Source organism: Pyxicephalus adspersus, chromosome Z (genome assembly GCF_032062135.1).
Source record: "Pyxicephalus adspersus chromosome Z, UCB_Pads_2.0, whole genome shotgun sequence".
In the NCBI taxonomy this organism is placed as follows: Eukaryota; Metazoa; Chordata; class Amphibia; order Anura; family Pyxicephalidae; genus Pyxicephalus; species Pyxicephalus adspersus.
This window is the reverse complement of record NC_092871.1, coordinates 9,959,038-9,977,680: the sequence shown is the minus strand read 5'-3', so window position 1 is coordinate 9,977,680 and position 18,643 is coordinate 9,959,038. Positions and strand designations below refer to the sequence as shown.

The following is an 18,643-nucleotide window of genomic DNA, read 5'->3' as shown; positions in this document are numbered from 1 at the left end:
GCTATGGAGCTCTCCTCCTCCTACAGGATGGCATAGACAGGAGGGGGCTATGGAGCGGTCCTCCTCCTGCAGGATGGCATAGACAGGAGGGGGCTATGGAGCGGTCCTCCTATTGCAGGGTGACACAGAATCAAGGGGTTCCTGCAGGTTAACAAAACAGAAGGGAGATATAACCACCCATCATGCCAAAGTTTTTATTAATATAACATTTTTTTTTTTTGTGGTGAGACAAGTTGACACATTTTTTTTTTTTTACATTTGTTACATTATTTATATTTTAATTCATGCAATTCTCTTCTCAGGTTGAGAACCCCCCCAAGACCTCAAGGACAGAGACCAGAACCAGAAAACAGAGGGGTAAGATGTTTGTAATACTTGATATAATTTTACAATTGTAATGTGTGCGTTTGTGTACACTTATATACCTCTCAATGTGTAAATATAATTCATGTGTCGTTACTATATGTAGAACGACCTCTACTGCACTGCTAGTACTGAAACCCCCTGACCCTACAAATAGCATTACTACCTAAATGCAGACAGAAGGTGGCGCTGTCTTCCCTTTTATGCTCTCTGTAATCCTTATAATATTAATTCATCCAATGTTGCATTCAGGGTTTGCTCCATTTTTATGTTTTTAGGATACATTATTTGTCTTTTCTGAATCTTATTGAAGCTGATCCCGCTTGACACCACATGGGTATTGCACTCTCTTTTCCATCTTGGTCACCGAATTAGATTGCATCAAAGCAAAGGAGTACATTTAGATTCCATCTTTATTCCATAAGTGTGTCCTTTTGACAGTAAGATATAGTTCTTATTCAAGTTTAGGCAACTCTGCCACTAACATAGGACTATCAATAATATGCCACTGGTAAAGAAGAAAGTAAATACTTGGCATCATAAGATTCTCTAGGACAGTGGTTGCGAACCGGTGGTCCGCGGCTGTGGCCGGTGCGCCCCGAGCAAGTTCAGGAGAAGGACCCCGCTGGCAGGGCACACCTGTCAAAGCCGCAGACCACGTACCCCATACAGAACGCAGGCTCATTGAAGGGTTGTGTCTCTGGACATTGGACACTAGGCTTTCTCAGATCTGCTGAAGTTTCTTCCCTTTTGAGTGACAGCCGGCTCCCCACGCATGCACAGTTCATAGCCAGTAATTTTAGTGGTCCGCTGGACCGAAAAGGTTGGCGACCAGTGCTCTAGAAAGGAATACTTCAGGAAAGGTGATCTCCTGTGTCTCCTACTTTGCTCATTGTTTCCTCCTGACAACCACCGCATCACTGCTGTGTTCCATACAGATGTGGGGGCAGTGGGAAAAAACATTTAGTCCAATGGGGGGATACAAGAGGTTAGAAATCCTGAAGTGTCGATATCTAAAAAGTCTTCATGCTGCAGTTTCTCTTCATTAAAAGAGCATGAGCAGCGAGGTGAGCATTTACTGCAAGTAGAATGGCGGGCGGGCAAATTATAACTAACCTTTACTTTAAGTTCAGTTACCCTTACACTTTAAGACATTGTGCAGTACACAACTTGCAGGGTTTGGGGTTTAAAAAGTAACAGGCATTGTTATAGTATTATTATTATTTAATTTAGGGCTTGCAAATGACAGGCAGATACAGACAGTGACACAAGAGGAGGAGAGGACCCTGCCCAGAGCTTACAGCTTACAATCTAGTAATATGAGAGTAAGCATAATTTTAGGAGCACTGTATTGCTATCAGTAACTTTTGCTCTGTGACTTTTCTGTGTATATTTTGCCCTTGAAGTGGGGGAATCATGTCGATTAGGTGTAGCCTCTTGTGTTGTGATGACTCCATAATGATAACCATGTCATATTCTGTGCACAGGGTGTTCCAGGATTCACAGACACAGGCTTCCACATGTCCTTTGGCATTGGGGCATTCCCTTTTGGCTTTTTTACTACAGTCTTTAACACAAATGATTTCCAGACAGCTCCACGTGTAGGTAAGTGTACCCAAGCCTATGTCAAAGTTGGGGGGCTGTCAGAAAATTGCATTATCTGTGTATAGATATCTACATTTTTCTGGCAAACAGGCCTTAACCACATGATAAATTACCCCGCACTTACCTATGTCATCTAAATGCCTTTGTGTAATTTGTGCAATACTTTTTTCTGGACTGTATATTGAATTAGTGTGCTGATTTAGCTTGTACTTCTTGCTTCCTGTCTGCTGAAACCTGGCTACAGCAGTATGATCTGGGCAGCATAAAGCTGTTTAGATAAATCTTTCCACTATTAACATTCCTATGAGTTCTGTTTGGTTTATAAAGCTAAGTGGCCGGTGCATAATATAATATTAGAGTTTGCATATTTTACTTGTATGCATTATGGGGTGAGCTTGGCATAAGTGTTATGCAGAGTTTCACACTGCAGCACAAAGGTTCACAGGGATACGGGAGTCTCTGGGGCACAAGGGGTCATGGGTATACAGAAGTCTGGAGCACACATGGGGTTACTGGTATGCAGAAATCCTTGAGGCACCTGGGGGTCTCGGGTATACAGAAGTCTCCGAGGGGGGCACATGGGCGTCACGGGTATACAGAAGAATCTGGGGCACAAAAGGGTTATAGGTACACAAGACTTTTTGGAACAGAGCAAACTATACAGAAGTTTCCAGAGCACAGGAGGTTACAGGTATACAAAGAGCACTTCAACAAGACACCGGCAAAGCAATGTGTATCAGGAATGAGCAACACATCGCCTGATTGAATGTGGTGCCAGAGTGTACAAGAGGAGAGACATGACACTGCATCACAGGGGACACTCTGGGGAAAAGTTTAAAACTCTCATTAATGGAACCTTTGTATAACAGATGGCTTTGTATCACAATTCTGTGATGGGTCATTCCTTATACTTCATCAATTGGTTTAACTCCCCTCCATAGCTTCCTAAATCATTTTGGTTGCTAGTAAGTAAAGACAAACTATTCCACTAGGTCCACAGTCTGACTTTTAATTTTTAATAAAATCTTCCTTGTTTTCCTCATTGTAGATACAGGCCTCCCCCAGGGCAGGATGTTCGGATTACCTGACTCTCTCTTCCTCATCATCGCTGCCTTCTTCTTTCTCTGGTTAATCAGTGTGTGAAGCATGGAAGCCACATTCTGACCGTCCAGCTGTAAGGCCTTAGCCATCCATCTGAGACGCCACTGAGCTACTTCTCTCCCTACAACACTCCGATCCATGAGGTTTTTACTCCATACTCCCCCCCCCCCCCCCCCCCCCCCCCCCCCCCCCACTCCAAATCCATCTTATCGTTTTCTACGGCACTTTAATATGATCCACTCCAGTGACAAATCACCTTTGTTACCCTTACATTTTTATTTGGAAATTTGTAAGTAGCCCTCCTTTCCCTTCCTGTTTTTTTTTTTTTTGCAAAATATGAATGTTTGTGATTAAAACTATGGAAATCCAGGATAACTGTTGGAGTAATGGTGTACATGCCACGGCTTCTTCACTTACAGGAGTCTGTAATCCTTCCTTAAAGGATCATAGAGGACCAATCCGCCCTGGTTATAGAGCTGCTAAGAAGTAGCTAAACGATAATTAAATGGGAGCTTGGATGGACAATGTCACGGTAGTTCTGCTTAGAAAATAATGATTTGCAGATCATTTTCTTTTTCTTGTTTTATAATGTTATCTGATTTATGCACTGGTGTATTAACAATGTATCTGGTAAATGCTGGTTTTTATTTTATTCTACTTAAATTTTTTACATGATATCTAGTGATCCTACAAGATTCTCTCTCTTCTTTTTTCATTCTATAGATTTGTCTGTGTGGTTTGTGTGTTTTCAGCTTGTTAGAGCTGCAGGATGTCTGTACTTCTGCAGCCAGCTATGTCACCCTGTCTGGATTGATTGGCAGCTCTTAGCATTAACCTTCCTGTCAATACACCGGTCCTAGGATGGCCCAGCTGAAACACAACATTATAAGATGGGGAATGTATCCCCTCACTGTCCATACGTCAAACCACATTTCCAGTACTAAGAAATTAATTATGGTCATGTTACTGCTGAATAAAGTAAATAGTAAAAAGATTTTTTTTTTGGCTTTATCTGACATATCTTAAATTTTTTACATGTCATATGAAGAGTTATAATTTATGTCTCTAAATAGCTCACAAACAAGCCAGGATTGTAGTTGTTATTATATAGCGCCATCATATTACGCAGTGCTGTGCAAAGTCCATAGTCATGTCACTAGCTGAGCCTCAAAGGAGCTCACAATCTAATGTCCTTACCATAGTCATGTTATGAATACAGTTTAAACCCAATTTTAGGGAAGCCAATTAACCTAACTGCATCTTTTTGGATTGTGGGAGGAAACCCACACAAACACAGGAGAACCTGCAAACTCCATGCAGATAGTGCCCTAGCTGAGATTTGAACCTGGGACCTAGCGCTGCAAAGGTCAGAGTGCTAACCACTGTGCTAACTATGTTACTCCAATACTGATGTTTGTTTACACTCAATCCTGCAAGTCCTGGCCCTGCCTGCTCTTTAAAGTTTTAGAAATTTCCATGGAAGTCTATGTGGCACTTCCGGTATTCAGGGGCACAGCCGGGACTTAGGGGACCTGCGCTGCTATGGGTGGATAGACAAAGAAATTGCAACCAACAAATGCATCTATGGAGGGGGTTCGGTCCGGGGATTGGGTCACCAAAGTCATATGTCTTTAATACAGTCTATGGTTAAATTTAAGAGGGAAGTCAAATAACCCAAAGTAGCCAATCAGGTGTAAAGCTATACAGAAAAATAGCGTTTGATTTGGTTCTGCATCCTGTAGACAGTTCAGAGAGTTTGGCGTCTTCTATTCCTCATTCAGAAGTGATTGAAGTACCTTTTTACTTATTTTACCTTCTTTCAAGGAACCTGGTGTGATATGTATGTCCCTCTCTCGCCCAGGGCAAGAACCCACATCTAAATTTACCGCCCTAATGACAGCTAGCACTATGATTGGCAGCTGTGTCAGTAAAAGAGAACTGGACATGGCTGCACCGGACTTATAGAAGGATAGGGACATCGGGACGATTCATCCAACTGCCTATTCATATTCTGAGGACTTGATTTTAGATTATTGCAGGCTTGGTCTGAACCCCTAGAACCAAACGTTTAGCACAAAAATGGGGCAACAGTTGGCCATGCTTTTTTTATGGCTATCAGTTCTGCTTGGTGTGGTTGGAAAGCTGGCTGGTGGAAGAGATAAAACAATTGGCCTTGGGAGAAGAAAGAAATAATCTGATTGATAGGCAATAGCCTCTGACATGAAAAGCCTTTCCTATCATCAAGGTATGTTTGGTTTATGGGACCCTGTGCATGCAATCCCTTTCACAAAGCAAGATTTCAGGAAGCCTCAGAGGGGGCTATCGTTCTATTCCTCGAGTCTCAGACAAGTTTCGGGGGAATGATGTCATTCCTAGTCAATCCAATCGAGCAAAGTCAATTAAACCCAACGAGCAGTCCAACAACTTAGGCTAATGTAAATGGTCCTCCACTTATGTCAAATACCAAGTCCTGGATTTTTTCAAGTTTAAAATTAAATCCGTGGGCAGTAGAAGCTCTGACATCTGACTATTATAGTTGTGCCAGAAGGGGAGAAGAATTAATTTAGAGTTGGGCAGTAACCAGAAGGTGGTGGGGCTTTAGTTGCAATCTAGCAAAACCTTTATGATTATTATCAATAAACAGGATTTATATAGTGCCAACGTATTACACAGCGCTGTACATTTAATAGGGCTGGGTCTGTAATCCATGGAATGCTGCACAGGGATCGGTCTTTGAGTTGGTATTTGTACTTCACTTCAGTGTGGGGTAACTTTTGGGCCAGGTTATATTCATGACAATCAATTCAACCTTTCCTGATGTTTATAACATGGGGGAACCTATGATGTAACTTTTCAGGTCTTCAGGGATCCCCTTCCATAATTACTATACCCACAGATCACAGTATATTAGTGTGGTGCTCAGTGGGAACAATTCCTCTTACATTGCTGGCCATTGGGAAGAATGTCACCCTTACAGATAGCCAAAAGGATCATTGGGGTCACCTAAACTGACCTGAGTGGAACAAACTGCCCTGCCCCGAAGAGCTTACAATCTAGGAGGTGGCTATGATGATACTGATGAAGAATTGAACACCTCTGTATTTCATATCTTGTGTTGTTGATTTTGTCTGACTTTGGGTCAAAAGAATCCCAACCAAGAATTGTTTTTCCTACTACATCCAATCAAACGTTCACAAGAGGCTTATTTTAGGAAAGGTATTTTTAATACTAAGTCTATATTTTTAAAACAGGGAATCGGACATTCCTTCATGGGAATCTTCCAGGTCCATCTGTTTCAATAGCAGATTCACACCAGAAAAATGTTTGAGGTAATGTCGGATTCCATGTTATAGATATAGATTCCCTATATAAAGAGACCTTTGTATTATTATTATGCAGTATTTATATGGCGCCAATATATTACACAGCGCTGTACATTAAATAGGGGTTGCAAATGACAGAGACAGACAGTGACACAGCAGAGGACCCTGCCCCAAGGAGCTTACAATCTAGGAGGTGGGGGAAGTATCGCACAAGAGGAGGGGGGATATATACACTAATATTATGTTTATACATTCAATTCAGCAGTCAGCTTGTAGTTCATGATCATCGTATTGAAAACAATTTGACCAGATTTATTCTTTAAAAAACATAAATCACAGATGAAGCCTAATTCTCACACTAACGTGGGACAGCAAATATTAATACGCCTGGGTGTTTATAATCTGGAATAATGCAATTTCATTCCCTCACATAACTGTTAAGAATGTCCAAAGGAACAGATTTATTTTTCAAAGAGAATAAAACATGAAGCCTAAATGATCATAATGGGCAATTAGTAGCTCCTAATGTTATCGTTAAGGATGCCACCAGAGGCAGCATAACTCCCCATCTATTGTTTAGATGCCTAAAGAACAGATTACCGATTCTTCGTCCTTTTCCACTAAGAAACAAGTTCAACTTTTCCTTTTTCATGTGTCAGCCATGCTGGGATCCTCCATACTATCTTGGGGTTCCAAGTCCTCTAACTGTCAGATAAGTTGTCTTCTGCATGAAGTGCCACCGCTTCCATTGAGGAAGGGTTATTACCTTTGTGTACACATTTCCAGCTTTCATTTCAGATTTGTGATTGTTGGATGTGATATCCCTGGCCGGAGCTCCATACCAGGCCCCCTCCTTCTTTCCTCACCTCTGATCTTCCTATTTCACTACACAAAGTAGCAAATCCCCATTGTGCCCTCTCGGTTCTTCTGGATCAAGGTGCCATTGCCTCAATTCTTGCAGAAGTGTCATTGGTTGAAAAAGATAAAAGTCCATTAGGTTCAACCATTGGGGAAAATAAAACAGTTTCAAAAGCTTTACACCAAACTGAAAGTGGGCAACCAGCACGTCTTGGACTTCAAGGATCTAAATGTAATAATTCAAGGCCAAAAATTTAACAGATCTTCCATGGCCTCCATCATCAAGACTTTCGGTCTTCTGTAAACATCAAAGATGCATACCTCCATGTTTAGTAGTTTCCTTACCCCAATGTCTCCTAGGGTTTCCGAAAGGGCTCCTACCCTACCAATTTCTGGCCCTGCCCTGGCATCAGTGTTCTATTCTAGGTATTGGCCCAGTGCAGTGCTATCATTGGTTGATAATATAACTCTGGCTGGATCCTGAACCTTCAGAAACAAGCACTGGAGGATCTAGGCCTAGACTTGGAGTCTTTCATCCTCAGCAATGTCTACAAACTATTCTCTCTGGTCAGCCTGAGGGACTAGAGAGAGCCCAGGGCACCCAGTCAGTGCATGGGACCTGCCCATGGATTCCTAAATCAACATCTTGGAATACAAAGCTTTGTGGCTGCAGTGCTGGACAACCCTCATGGAAGGCCATCAAAATCCAATCAATGTCATGGCAGTGGTATGTTGGCATATATCAACCATCAGGGAGGAATAAAATGTACTGAAAAGCCAGAGAACACTAATGGAAGCCACCATGAGTAACAAGTCTCCCTCATGGACACAATGGCTGAGAGATACCCCCACATCACCTGACCCGCATCTAGGGAATGTTGGGTTGATGTCTTCCTCAGGGACAAAGAGGTACATCCGGTGCTGTCCTGGGCAGAACTTCACATTCCAGGCCCGTCAGCCATGTACACCCCAGATGGACAACTGGTAGACTAGCCAAGAACTTGTGAGTTGGTTTCTGCCCTTCACCTGAACCAGGACATCCACCTAACATTCCCTGGATGCGGGTCAGGTGATGTAGGGTATTTCTCTAGGGGTATCTCTCAGCTCTGAAGTAGATTCCCTTTCTCTTACTTATGGTGGCCTCCATAAGGGTTCTCTGGCTTTTCATTCCACCATCTCTAAGTGGCTCATACAGAGCATTGTTAGGCCTGAATCATTTGTCTGTGGAACTGGGGTCACCCTTTCCTCCAGGGCTTGTTCTTCTAGATCTATGAATGTCTCTTGGACCTTCCATCATCTAGCTTCTGTTTTCTAACTCTGCAAACCCACCACCTGGTATTCTGTATACACGTCAGATGATTTTTGGCCGATATGAACAGTTGGGCTTATCTCGGGTGAGAATCTGACGTGTACAGAGGTCGCCCAATGTCGTTCATTGATCCAAAAGAGACCAAAGATGAATGACAGCAATAGAAGCAAAGGGAGAAGAGAACACTGGGGTGCCACTCGCTCCTTCTCCCCCTTTCTGAATGGGCTCTGTGTGTACACCTCATTCATTTATCTCTCACTATTTTGTGCCTGATTTATTCAAGCTCTCCAAGGCTATCATCGGTAAAGCTGGGTGATCCAGCAAACCTGGAATGTATCTGGTCCAGAAATCAAAACATTAGCTAACAAATAGCATTGTAGAAATCCATTCCAGGTTTGCTGGATCACCCAGCTTCACTGATAAAAGTGTATCCTCTCCAGCCTTGGAGAGCTTTTATAAATCAAGCCCACTGTGTCTGGAAACGATCATTAAATATTGTTTCCAGCAACAATATATAAGGGTGTGTACAAGTTCAGATCTCATCTGATATCAGCTTCAGAAGTAAAGTCATTGGATCTGTGTTATAAAAGCTCTCCAAGACTGGAGAAGATAGACCATCATGGGTGAACCTGGGTGACCCAGCAAACCTGGAACAGATTTCTAATTTTTTCTTAGCAATTGTTTTAAGTCCTGCACCAGATCCATTCCAGGTTTGTTATATCACCAAGGTTCTCCCATGATATCTATCTTCTCCAATCTTGGGGAGCTTTATTAAATCAGGCCCAATGTGTAGGCATGATCCGCCATCGTCACCATCAAGACGTCAATCCAGAGTAATGATACGTAACAGATGCTGATGAATGCATATAGACAGGAGTGTTGAAAAGTATTAAAAATGTATAACAAAGAGTATTTTATAAATAAAAACCAAACACAAATGTTTCTTATATACAGACCAGAGCAAGGCATCTCTGCAGTCTGAAGCATGTGACAAGGCGCAGTTGGGTCCTATACCAGGAACTGCCTGAACAAAAACTTTCATGTCAGGACCTGCAAATATTAAATGTAAAATAAAGCTTTACATTTGAAAAAAAAATTTAAAAAATAATAAAAATGTCCTATGCATTTAAACAGTGTTTCTCAACATTTTTAATATAGGGGAACCCTGGAAATAACTTTCAGGTCATCAGAGAACCCCTTCTATAATTTCCATATCCATAATGCAGAGTACATTAGTGTGGTGGTCATTAGGAAGAATTCCTCTTACATAGACAAAGAGACTATTGGGGTTACTTAAACTGACCTGAGAGTTATAAATGTCTCTGAACCCCTAGCAACCTCTGGAGGAACCTTGGCTGAGAAAAGTTCCATTAAATTTCCAGAATTCAGTTTTACTTTTATTCTGCTTTTATTACTTGATACTTTTTCTGTCTATCAGTGGCCAGCAGGTGGCAGCACTGAGGCAGCGGTGATGTGTGATGATATCATACGTTGGGGTGGGGGAGGGTGTACGTGTGACGTGTGACTGTACACTTCCTGTGTACTATGGCCTCCTCTGCCTTCATGCTGCTCACATCACAATGTGTACACAAAGCAAACATGAAATACATAATATTCACTTGTGTGATCACAGCTTTATAACATTCACACAACTGTCAGATCTGCATTGGCTGCAGAATATTATTTTTATTAATAAACAGGATTTATATAGCGCCAACATATTATGCAGTGCTGTACAATAAACGGGTTGGAAATGACAGACAGATACAGACAGCGAGACAGGAGGAGGAGCGGACTCTGCCCTGAAGAGCTTACAATCTAAGAGGTGGGGGAAGTATCACACAATAGAAGGGGGATATGGTAGAGTAGTGAGGGTTTAGGAGACAGAAGTAGGTGAGGATGAAATGTTGGGGTAAGAGTGCTCTTTTAAGGGAGCAGAAAGTAGGAGCAAGCTGAATAGGACGAGGAAGACCATTCCAGAGAATCGGGGCGGCTCTAGAAAAGTCTTGTATCCATGTGTGTGATGAGGTTATGAGTGAGGAAGTCATTAGTAGGTCATTGGAGGAGCGGAGAGAGCGGCTAGGGGGGGATTCTTCTATCAGGTCAGAAAGGTAAGTGTGACAAGCACTGTGGAGGGATTTGAAGGTAAAGCACAGGAGATGAATTTGATTCTAAGGTGAGATGGAAGCCAAAGAAGAGAACTACAAAGAGATGCAGCGGATGTGTGTGAGTAGGTAGGTGGGGAGGATGTGTGTGGGGTAGGTAGGTGGGAAGGATGTGTGTGGGGTAGGTAGGTGGGAAGGATGTGTGTGGGGTAGGTAGGTGGGAAGGATGTGTGTGGGGTAGGTAGGTGGGGAGGATGTGTGTGGGGTAGGTAGGCGGGGAGGATGTGTGTGGGGTAAGTAGGCGGGGAGGATGTGTGTGGGGTAGGTAGGCGGGAAGGGGGGAGGATGGGTGTGGGGGTAGGTAGGTGGGGAGGATGGGTGTGGGGGTAGGTAGGTGGGTGGGTAGGTAGGGAGGATGGATACTTCTGATGGATAGATCTGAATTTTTTCTCTGGTGCAGCAAATAATACGAATCTTCTGAAAATATGCAACGCATAGGTAGGTAGATAGGCTGAATATATTTTCATACGAGTTTTATTTGAAGGTTGCTAAATGTGCCCGGTGTGGTTTATAAAACTGCCATTGGCCCTGATTTATTAAAGCTCTCCAAGGCTGGAGAGGATACACCTTCCTCAGTGAAACTGGGTGATCCAGCAAACCTGAAATGGATCTGGTCCAGGATTCAAAACTTTGAAGAAATCCATTCCAGGTTTGCTGGATCACCCAGCTTCACTCATGAAAGAGTATGTTTTCCAGTTTTGGTGAGCTTTAATAAATCAGGTCTATTGAAACACATGGAGCTGGAAGATTCCCATGAGGGAATGTTTTATAAATTCCTGTTTTATAAATAGAGCCTATTCACTGCAACAACATGCTGCCAACACTAATGTTTTGTGTGTTGCAGAAAGCAGCAACTTGTGGAAATGGAGTCTGGCACAGGCTGTTTGGCGTCATTGGGACCCTCGGGTGAATGTGAACATCATGGGGTCCTGGGTACCAGTGAATAAGAGACCCATTATTTATTGGTACCTAGGATCGCATAATCACATTCTTTTACCAAATCCTTTTCTTGGGTCACATGACTATTAAACAAAAGGGGGCCCTGGGCAAACATGTAACAAGGGCCCAGAATGCCCATCATTCCAGCTCTGCACCCCCTGTCATTCTATCAATTGGGACCCTGGAGAAGTTGGGGGTCCTGGGCAATCTCCCATTTGCCACCACAACCTGGGGTAGTAGCTTCTGCTAGAACCAGCAGCCAGGTTCCTGACGGTGACAACACCGTGCATGCATAATGTAAATTAAAACAACTGCTTGTTGTCTGCATCAGAAGTGGTGGCCCCTCTCATCAGGATTAATGGTGCCCCTGCAGGTGGGGTTTAGCCTCATGGTGCCCACATGTCTGCACTTCCTGTCTTCTGATGTGCCAGTGACACTTCCACTATTCTCATTGTTCAGCAGCCGTTTCATTAACCTGTAATTATATGATAAAGGCTGAGCCTTCAGATTGGTGTCGGCCCTCGCCGCAGGGCCACAACATTAATTACAGGAATAATTATCGCCATTCATGCTCCTGTGTGCTGTCAGCGGCTCCTTCATAGTGATGATTTCGGGGAGGTTGGAGCAGCAATAAATTTTTACCTCTGGCTGTTTGCAGGCTGAAGTTTAATCTGTTTGGAGTTGTTTTTTTGGTCCCCCCCCCCAACATGCAGTTAATATTTCTTCATTTTTATCATTTAACTTATTTTAGAGACGCTGACAATGTCTCTGCACTTCTCTGTGCAATGCAAACAGATCAGGGCTGGTGGGAGGGGCCAGAAGGGAGTTCTCAGCCTTAACTTATTCTGTGGCTGGCTTGTGGGAGGAGTTATGCAAATGATCAAATGCATTGATTGGTGGTTGTCAGTCCAGAGGTGTGGGTGTTCCCAAGCAGGTTGAACTTGTATGTAGACTGCCCTAAGCAACACCTACATGTGATACTGAGTGCCAGTGATTAAAGCCAATGAATAAAAGGGGTGGGGTCAGAATAAAAGAGATCAAAAGAATGAAATGGGCGGAGTCAGGGACAGTTAGGCTGGAGAGGGAGGGGCTAGATGGCATTGGACATCCTCCACCAAGGAAAAGATTTCCAATGAACAAAAGGGGCAGAACCAGTGCCAGTTAGGCTGGAAGGGAGGGGCTAAATGATGCTGTCCATCCTCCAACCAGGAAAAGAGGCGGGCTCTTTATGATTTGCTGCAGCTTCTAATGAAGCTGAACTGCAAAAAGATGACTAAATGCCCAGCTGATACACATAGACCTTCCCTCCCTGTCAGAGGGTACATAGTCCTCTTCACCAGTCCATTTATCTGAGTACAGGCAGTTTAGCAATCCCAGCTTTAAAGTTTTGTAAGGACTTGGTCCAGCTGGACATTAAAAGATCATGGGGACACTGATTGGGTAGTTTCACTCCTGTAAATGTGTTCAGCTGCTCTCACCCGAAACCTATGTGAAAATCTTAGTGGGCAAATACTGCCCATTGTGTACCTGCACAACAGGATCCCAGTGCATTACTTTGCCCATAGCACAGCAATAGCAAGGTAAGCATCAGCTGTGGAAGTTGTTAAGGTACATAGTGGCATCATTACTATTGGCTGGTGGCTATTATGGATGGAAGCACCTGACAACCACCAAATTGTAATCAGTACATGAGCCCATTTGTAGGGGGTACACAAGGGGCAACTTTCTCATTGGTACCTTTGACAACCAGCAGCCAATGGAAACCTTGCCCACTATATACCTTAATGACAGCCACTGATGGACTGAACCCAGTGACATTAGTGTCTTCCATCGATCCTCCTGCTGCTCGGCTTTAAATGTGACATGCTGTGTGCCAGGTAGATATTCTATGAATACATTGCATCTGCTCGGTGTAAAATATGTATATATGGAAATGTATGGACAAGAAAAAAATTCCAAAATGTAAATCTGCAGCCTGACATGCAAAGAAAATTATGGTAATGAATCGGTAAAATGTGACGGCTGGAGTCAGTGATGCATTCATTAGTTTTTTTGTTAAAGGGTGGCTCTACCTGCGGGCGTCACTCTGTATTGCCACATGCATGCTTACATTTGGATGGGCGTGGCAGCTGTGGTGTGGTTACCGTTTCCTCGTGCTTACATGACCCTGTGCTGGGATTGGGAGCTACATGTAGAGTCTTACTCTTGGCTGCCCAACCATTGTTCCCTACACCCTCATCTTTGGTTCTCATGTGTTCACTGATGGCACCATTTGCACCATTGGGTCAAATCTATGTGCAGAGCCTGATTGGTTCGTGCTGCTGGCTTTCCTTTTCCCTGAGTGCTGCTGTGATGGGCAAATCAATAGGCTGATAGACAAATTCAGGTAGGCTGGGTGCAGACAGAATCATCGAACATGGCTCCCAGTAGCTGGCACCTTGGCGCTGTGTGGGATCACTAAACAACCAGCATTAGCAAATTTGACAGCGGCTTCTAGCGCCTGGTACACTGCTGCCCCTATTCATTTTCCATGAGGCTGTCAGGAAAATGTAGATGTAGCGGTTCCCCCAGGGAAGCGGTAATCACACCCCACCATAACCTTATCGCCAATCTGCACGTGAACATAGACCTGCCTCGGTGGATGAAACCTTCCCAGCCTCCTGGTCCCTCGCACCACATCAACATTTCCTAAAGAACCAGAATCTGCAGAATTGACAGCAGGCAGCTGTCTGCAGTTCCAATCTGCTCACTGTCACCCCATTCATTTTCTATGGACTGCTGTGGGTAGATGCGCCATGTAGCTCCTCCCCCGAGGAGCAGTAGCTGACTGCCACGATGAAGCAATAACTATACCGCAACCCTAATCTGAACATTCACACCTGCCTCGGATCCTGCGCAGCTCTCAGTGGCTGAAACCTTGCCAGCCCCTTGGTTGTTCACACCACAACACCGGTTCTTAAAGAACCAGCACCTGCCGGTTTGACAGCAGGTGCCTGTCTGTGGTACCAAACTGCTCCCTGTTGCCCCCATTCATTTTCTATGGGCTGCTGCAGGTAGAAGCTCCTCCCCCGAGGGACAGCAGTTCTGTGGCATAAGCAAGTGGCACCTGCATTGCCATCTTACTGCCAATGTAACCATAAACGTTGGGCAGTTTCAGACCAGCAGCAGTATCATTCCTGAGGCCAGCCATACAGTCACTTACATCACTGTGTCAGCGGGCAGCAGTTTGACCATTCTCTTTGGGGCTGCTGGGGGTAGACGCTACATGTAGCACCTCCCCCGAGGAGCACCAGTTCACTAGCCAACCTGAACATAGCCTTACTTATACTCTTTAAATACATTTTGAACAATATTTGATGTTTTTCTATTCCCTGATCTCCCTTAAATGCCAGCACCGCTAGAAAGCGGCAAAGACCAGCTCGCTGCGCTCACCCAGATTCCATCAGAAGAGAAATAAATAATTTCTGATTGGCTGTCACGGTTCGCTGCACTTGGCGCTCCCCCCTGTTATTAAATAAGAGCGTCGATGTGTGCCATATCATCATGTTTTATGTATCTATCACTTCCTGCGATCAGAAGTGTCAGTGTCACCGCTATTTGTTGCTAATTAGGCTAATTAACATGCCTAATTAAAATGCAATTAGAGGACTGGCGATGACGAACTCGCCGAATAATTAGTATTCATTATGGAGCCGTTTTGTGCCAGAAAAAATGCTCCCCTTGGAGCGATAGAGAGCACAGGCCCCAGGTGTGCTATACACAGAGCCCCCGCGTTATAGACAGGGAGAATAAAGATAATTTTTATAGAAAAACAACAACTTGAGAAAACGACGGCGGCAGCGGAGCCTAGATGTCATTTTATAGTTTCGAATATCTGAGCCTTGGTGGTGATATCTGGATGCATTATCCAGAATAAAGTTTCCATTGTTCAAAAAAAAAAAGAGGGAGGGGGGGGGTACAGGAGAAAGCAATGGGAACGAGCGCTGTCCTGGGCCGCCAATCAGATGTTTGCTTTTATTTTTAACTCTAGGCTGGAGATGAAAACTAAAACTTGATTGGCTGTTGCAGTCACTAACCTGTTCTTGTATCATGCATCTAAATCTGAATTACTTTTTTGGGTTTTAGATATCAGTGTCTTAAGGCATTGTCTGTTTCCCATTTAGTGGAACTAAAGGTTAAAAATAAAAAAAATGTGACCAGGCAGGTCCTTTATGATGTCCTTACTGCAATCAAATGAACATACCTGTCTGGTCGCAATTTTTTCAATACACCTAGCTGTCCCTGTACTATTGTGGGGTGCCGCCATCATCCTTCAGGTGTTGATCTTCAGCTTTTTTGATTGGCCAGGCTGGGATGACCTAAATCTTGCGCGCATGCTTATCTCTGCATTCTGTGCATGTGCAGCTCAATATACTACAAGAAAAGATTGCATAGAGGCAGGTAAATGTGTTTAATTCGGAAGCAACAATGTCTGTCCCATCTGCTCCCAACTTTTGGGAACTTTATTTCTGTTGTAATGGCCCATTCATATTTGTGAAGGAGGCCGATGCATTTGATTGGGTTGCCTGATGCATCAGACAGAAAAGAAGGCAACATTTTTAGCAATGAGACCACAATGCATCGTGGTGGGTTACTTTTGATGGTGGTGCTCTGTAATGGCAGAGATGCTATTAGGAAGGTATGGAACTGCAGCGCACAAACATGCAATTCTGCATTTTACTGCACTGCCACAACGTAAATCCAGGCATGAGGTTTAATATGAAAATTAAACAATGACCGGGGAACATGGACAGGCTGGATTCACACTCCCAATGCACTTTCTCAATCCCAAGGCACCTCAGTTGCACCGCATCACAACTTAATATGGCACCATGGTGCATTGTGTTGCTAAAAATTATGGATCACCTAATGTGCATGCAATAAATGCAACACACACATGCACATGGGCTCACTGATCTGACCATTTTGTACAGAGAGCGATCTATAGGATTATTAGTGGTGACCAATAAGATTTTAGCTTTGGATAATTAGCAGCGGTATAAGAAGAGGGGTGCTAATCACAACTGTGCCCCTTGCCCTATGGGCCCTAATCAAAGACTTGTACTAGGGGCCCATAGAGCTGTAGTTACACCACTGGTAATGAGGAGTTCTGTTGCCTACAGGCAGTCACCAGCACATGCAATATTTTTATCACAAAGTGTATTTAGGCTGCGGGTACTGAACAATGATCCCCAATGTGGTGTCACTGTATCAAGAATAGTGGTACCTAAATGGTACATTAACATACCGCGCATGGTAACCCCCAAATAGGGTTTGGAGGTGTACGGCGCTGAAAAATAATGGTGCATTGTATGGGCTGCCTTAAGGCAACGCTCTGTAACACAAAGCCCCTGGGTGGGATTATCAGTAATGGGTTTTTCCAAAAAATAATGTATCCATTGAAATCAGTTTGGAACCATCTTGCACTGATTTGACTTTAATAATGTGAATTTTAATTAGTTGCATGTAATTTACAGAAGAGCTTCATCCTGAGCAGTGGGTACAGCAACAATTAGCTCCAGTCTGGGAATGCTACATCTATGGCTGTGTTCAGAGGTTGCGACCAGGTTACCACTTCTGAAAAGGCACCCATAGAGAATGAATGGGGGAAGCAGATCGGTACCACCAGCTGCCACAAAATGTTGAAATTCAGTATATTCAGGGGGGCAGCTGATCTTTTGGACATGCACATAACATTGCCGAACCTAGACCTGAACAATGGAAGCAACCCCAGATCATAACACTGCTCCCACAGACACCCCAGATTATATCACTGCCCCCACAGACACCCATAATTGCCACACTGCCCCCACAGACACCCCAAATTGCAACACTGCCCCTGCAGGCACCCCAATTCATGACACTGCCCCCGCAGGCACGCCAAACCAGCACACTGCCCCCGCAGGCACCCCAAATCATGACACTGCCTCTTCAAGCACCCCAATTCATGGCACTGCCTCCGCAGGCACCCTAAATCATAACAGTGCCCTTACAAGTACCTCAAATCGAAATTATACCCCCACAGGCCCTCTTGTTTAGAACTTCATTCCTGCGGGCCCCCCGAATCGTAGCACTGCCTCAGTGGACACCGCAGATTGGAGCACGAATTTGGCCACGCAGACACCCCAGATTATATCAATGTATCCGCAGGCACCCGGGCTCATAGCACTGCCTCAGAGGACACCCCAGATTAGAGCACCGGCCTTGCAGGCACGCCAGCCTATACTAATGCACCCATAGATCAGAACTCTGCCCGAGCAGGCACCCCAGATTATACTATTGCACCCCAGATCAGAACTCTGCCCACGCAGGCACCCCAGATCATGTCACTGCCCCCAGACACAACTCTGAATCATAGCACAGTTTCAGCGGACACCCCAGAAATTACCATTGCACACATAGATCAAAACTTGGCCTCCACCGGTACCCCAGATTAGAGCACTGGCCTTGCAGACACCCCATTTTATACTATTGCATCCATAGGCACCCCAAATCATAACACTGCTCCTTCAGGCCCTGGGAAGTGTAGTTTGATATTTCTGCAGATATTAAACAAGCGGCCTTTTCTCTTTCTATCCCATCACACCGAGCTCTTTTACATGCTGTCCATATTACATTTCCTCTGTGCCATTTGCCCTTTTCTTTAAACATCCCAGGCCATAAATAGAAACCAAAGGAGGTTTTTCAATCCACCCCAACCATGGCCTATCCCTTCCTTACATGCCCATCGGCCATTACACAGCGACCGGAGGGTGCAGATCCTAAAACGATAAAATAGAATGGAGATGAAGCCACTTAGGCCGTCTGCTGGCAGCATGAAGGGGTTAATACCAGGGGAGGGGTGCATTCATACAAAGGAATCTAAAGACAGTGACAGTCGCCATGGAAACCAGGGAGGCAATTTCTAAAATCATTAGAAGAAAAAGGAAAGAGGAAAAAAA

General features: G+C 44.2%; 1 protein-coding gene across 1 annotated transcript in view; it reads left to right on the top strand.

Moving 5' to 3' along the window:
- The window catches only part of RNF5 (ring finger protein 5), a 14,543-nt gene extending 10,480 nt beyond the window's left edge, over window positions 1-4,063 (top strand). The window contains exons 4-6 of the mRNA XM_072429907.1: window positions 303-357; window positions 1,851-1,968; window positions 3,017-4,063. Of these exons, the coding sequence (XP_072286008.1) occupies window positions 303-357; window positions 1,851-1,968; window positions 3,017-3,111 (268 nt within the window). The 3' untranslated portion in view covers window positions 3,112-4,063. The remainder of the gene's footprint in view (window positions 1-302; window positions 358-1,850; window positions 1,969-3,016) is intronic.
- Window positions 4,064-18,643: the final 14,580 nt, after the last annotated feature.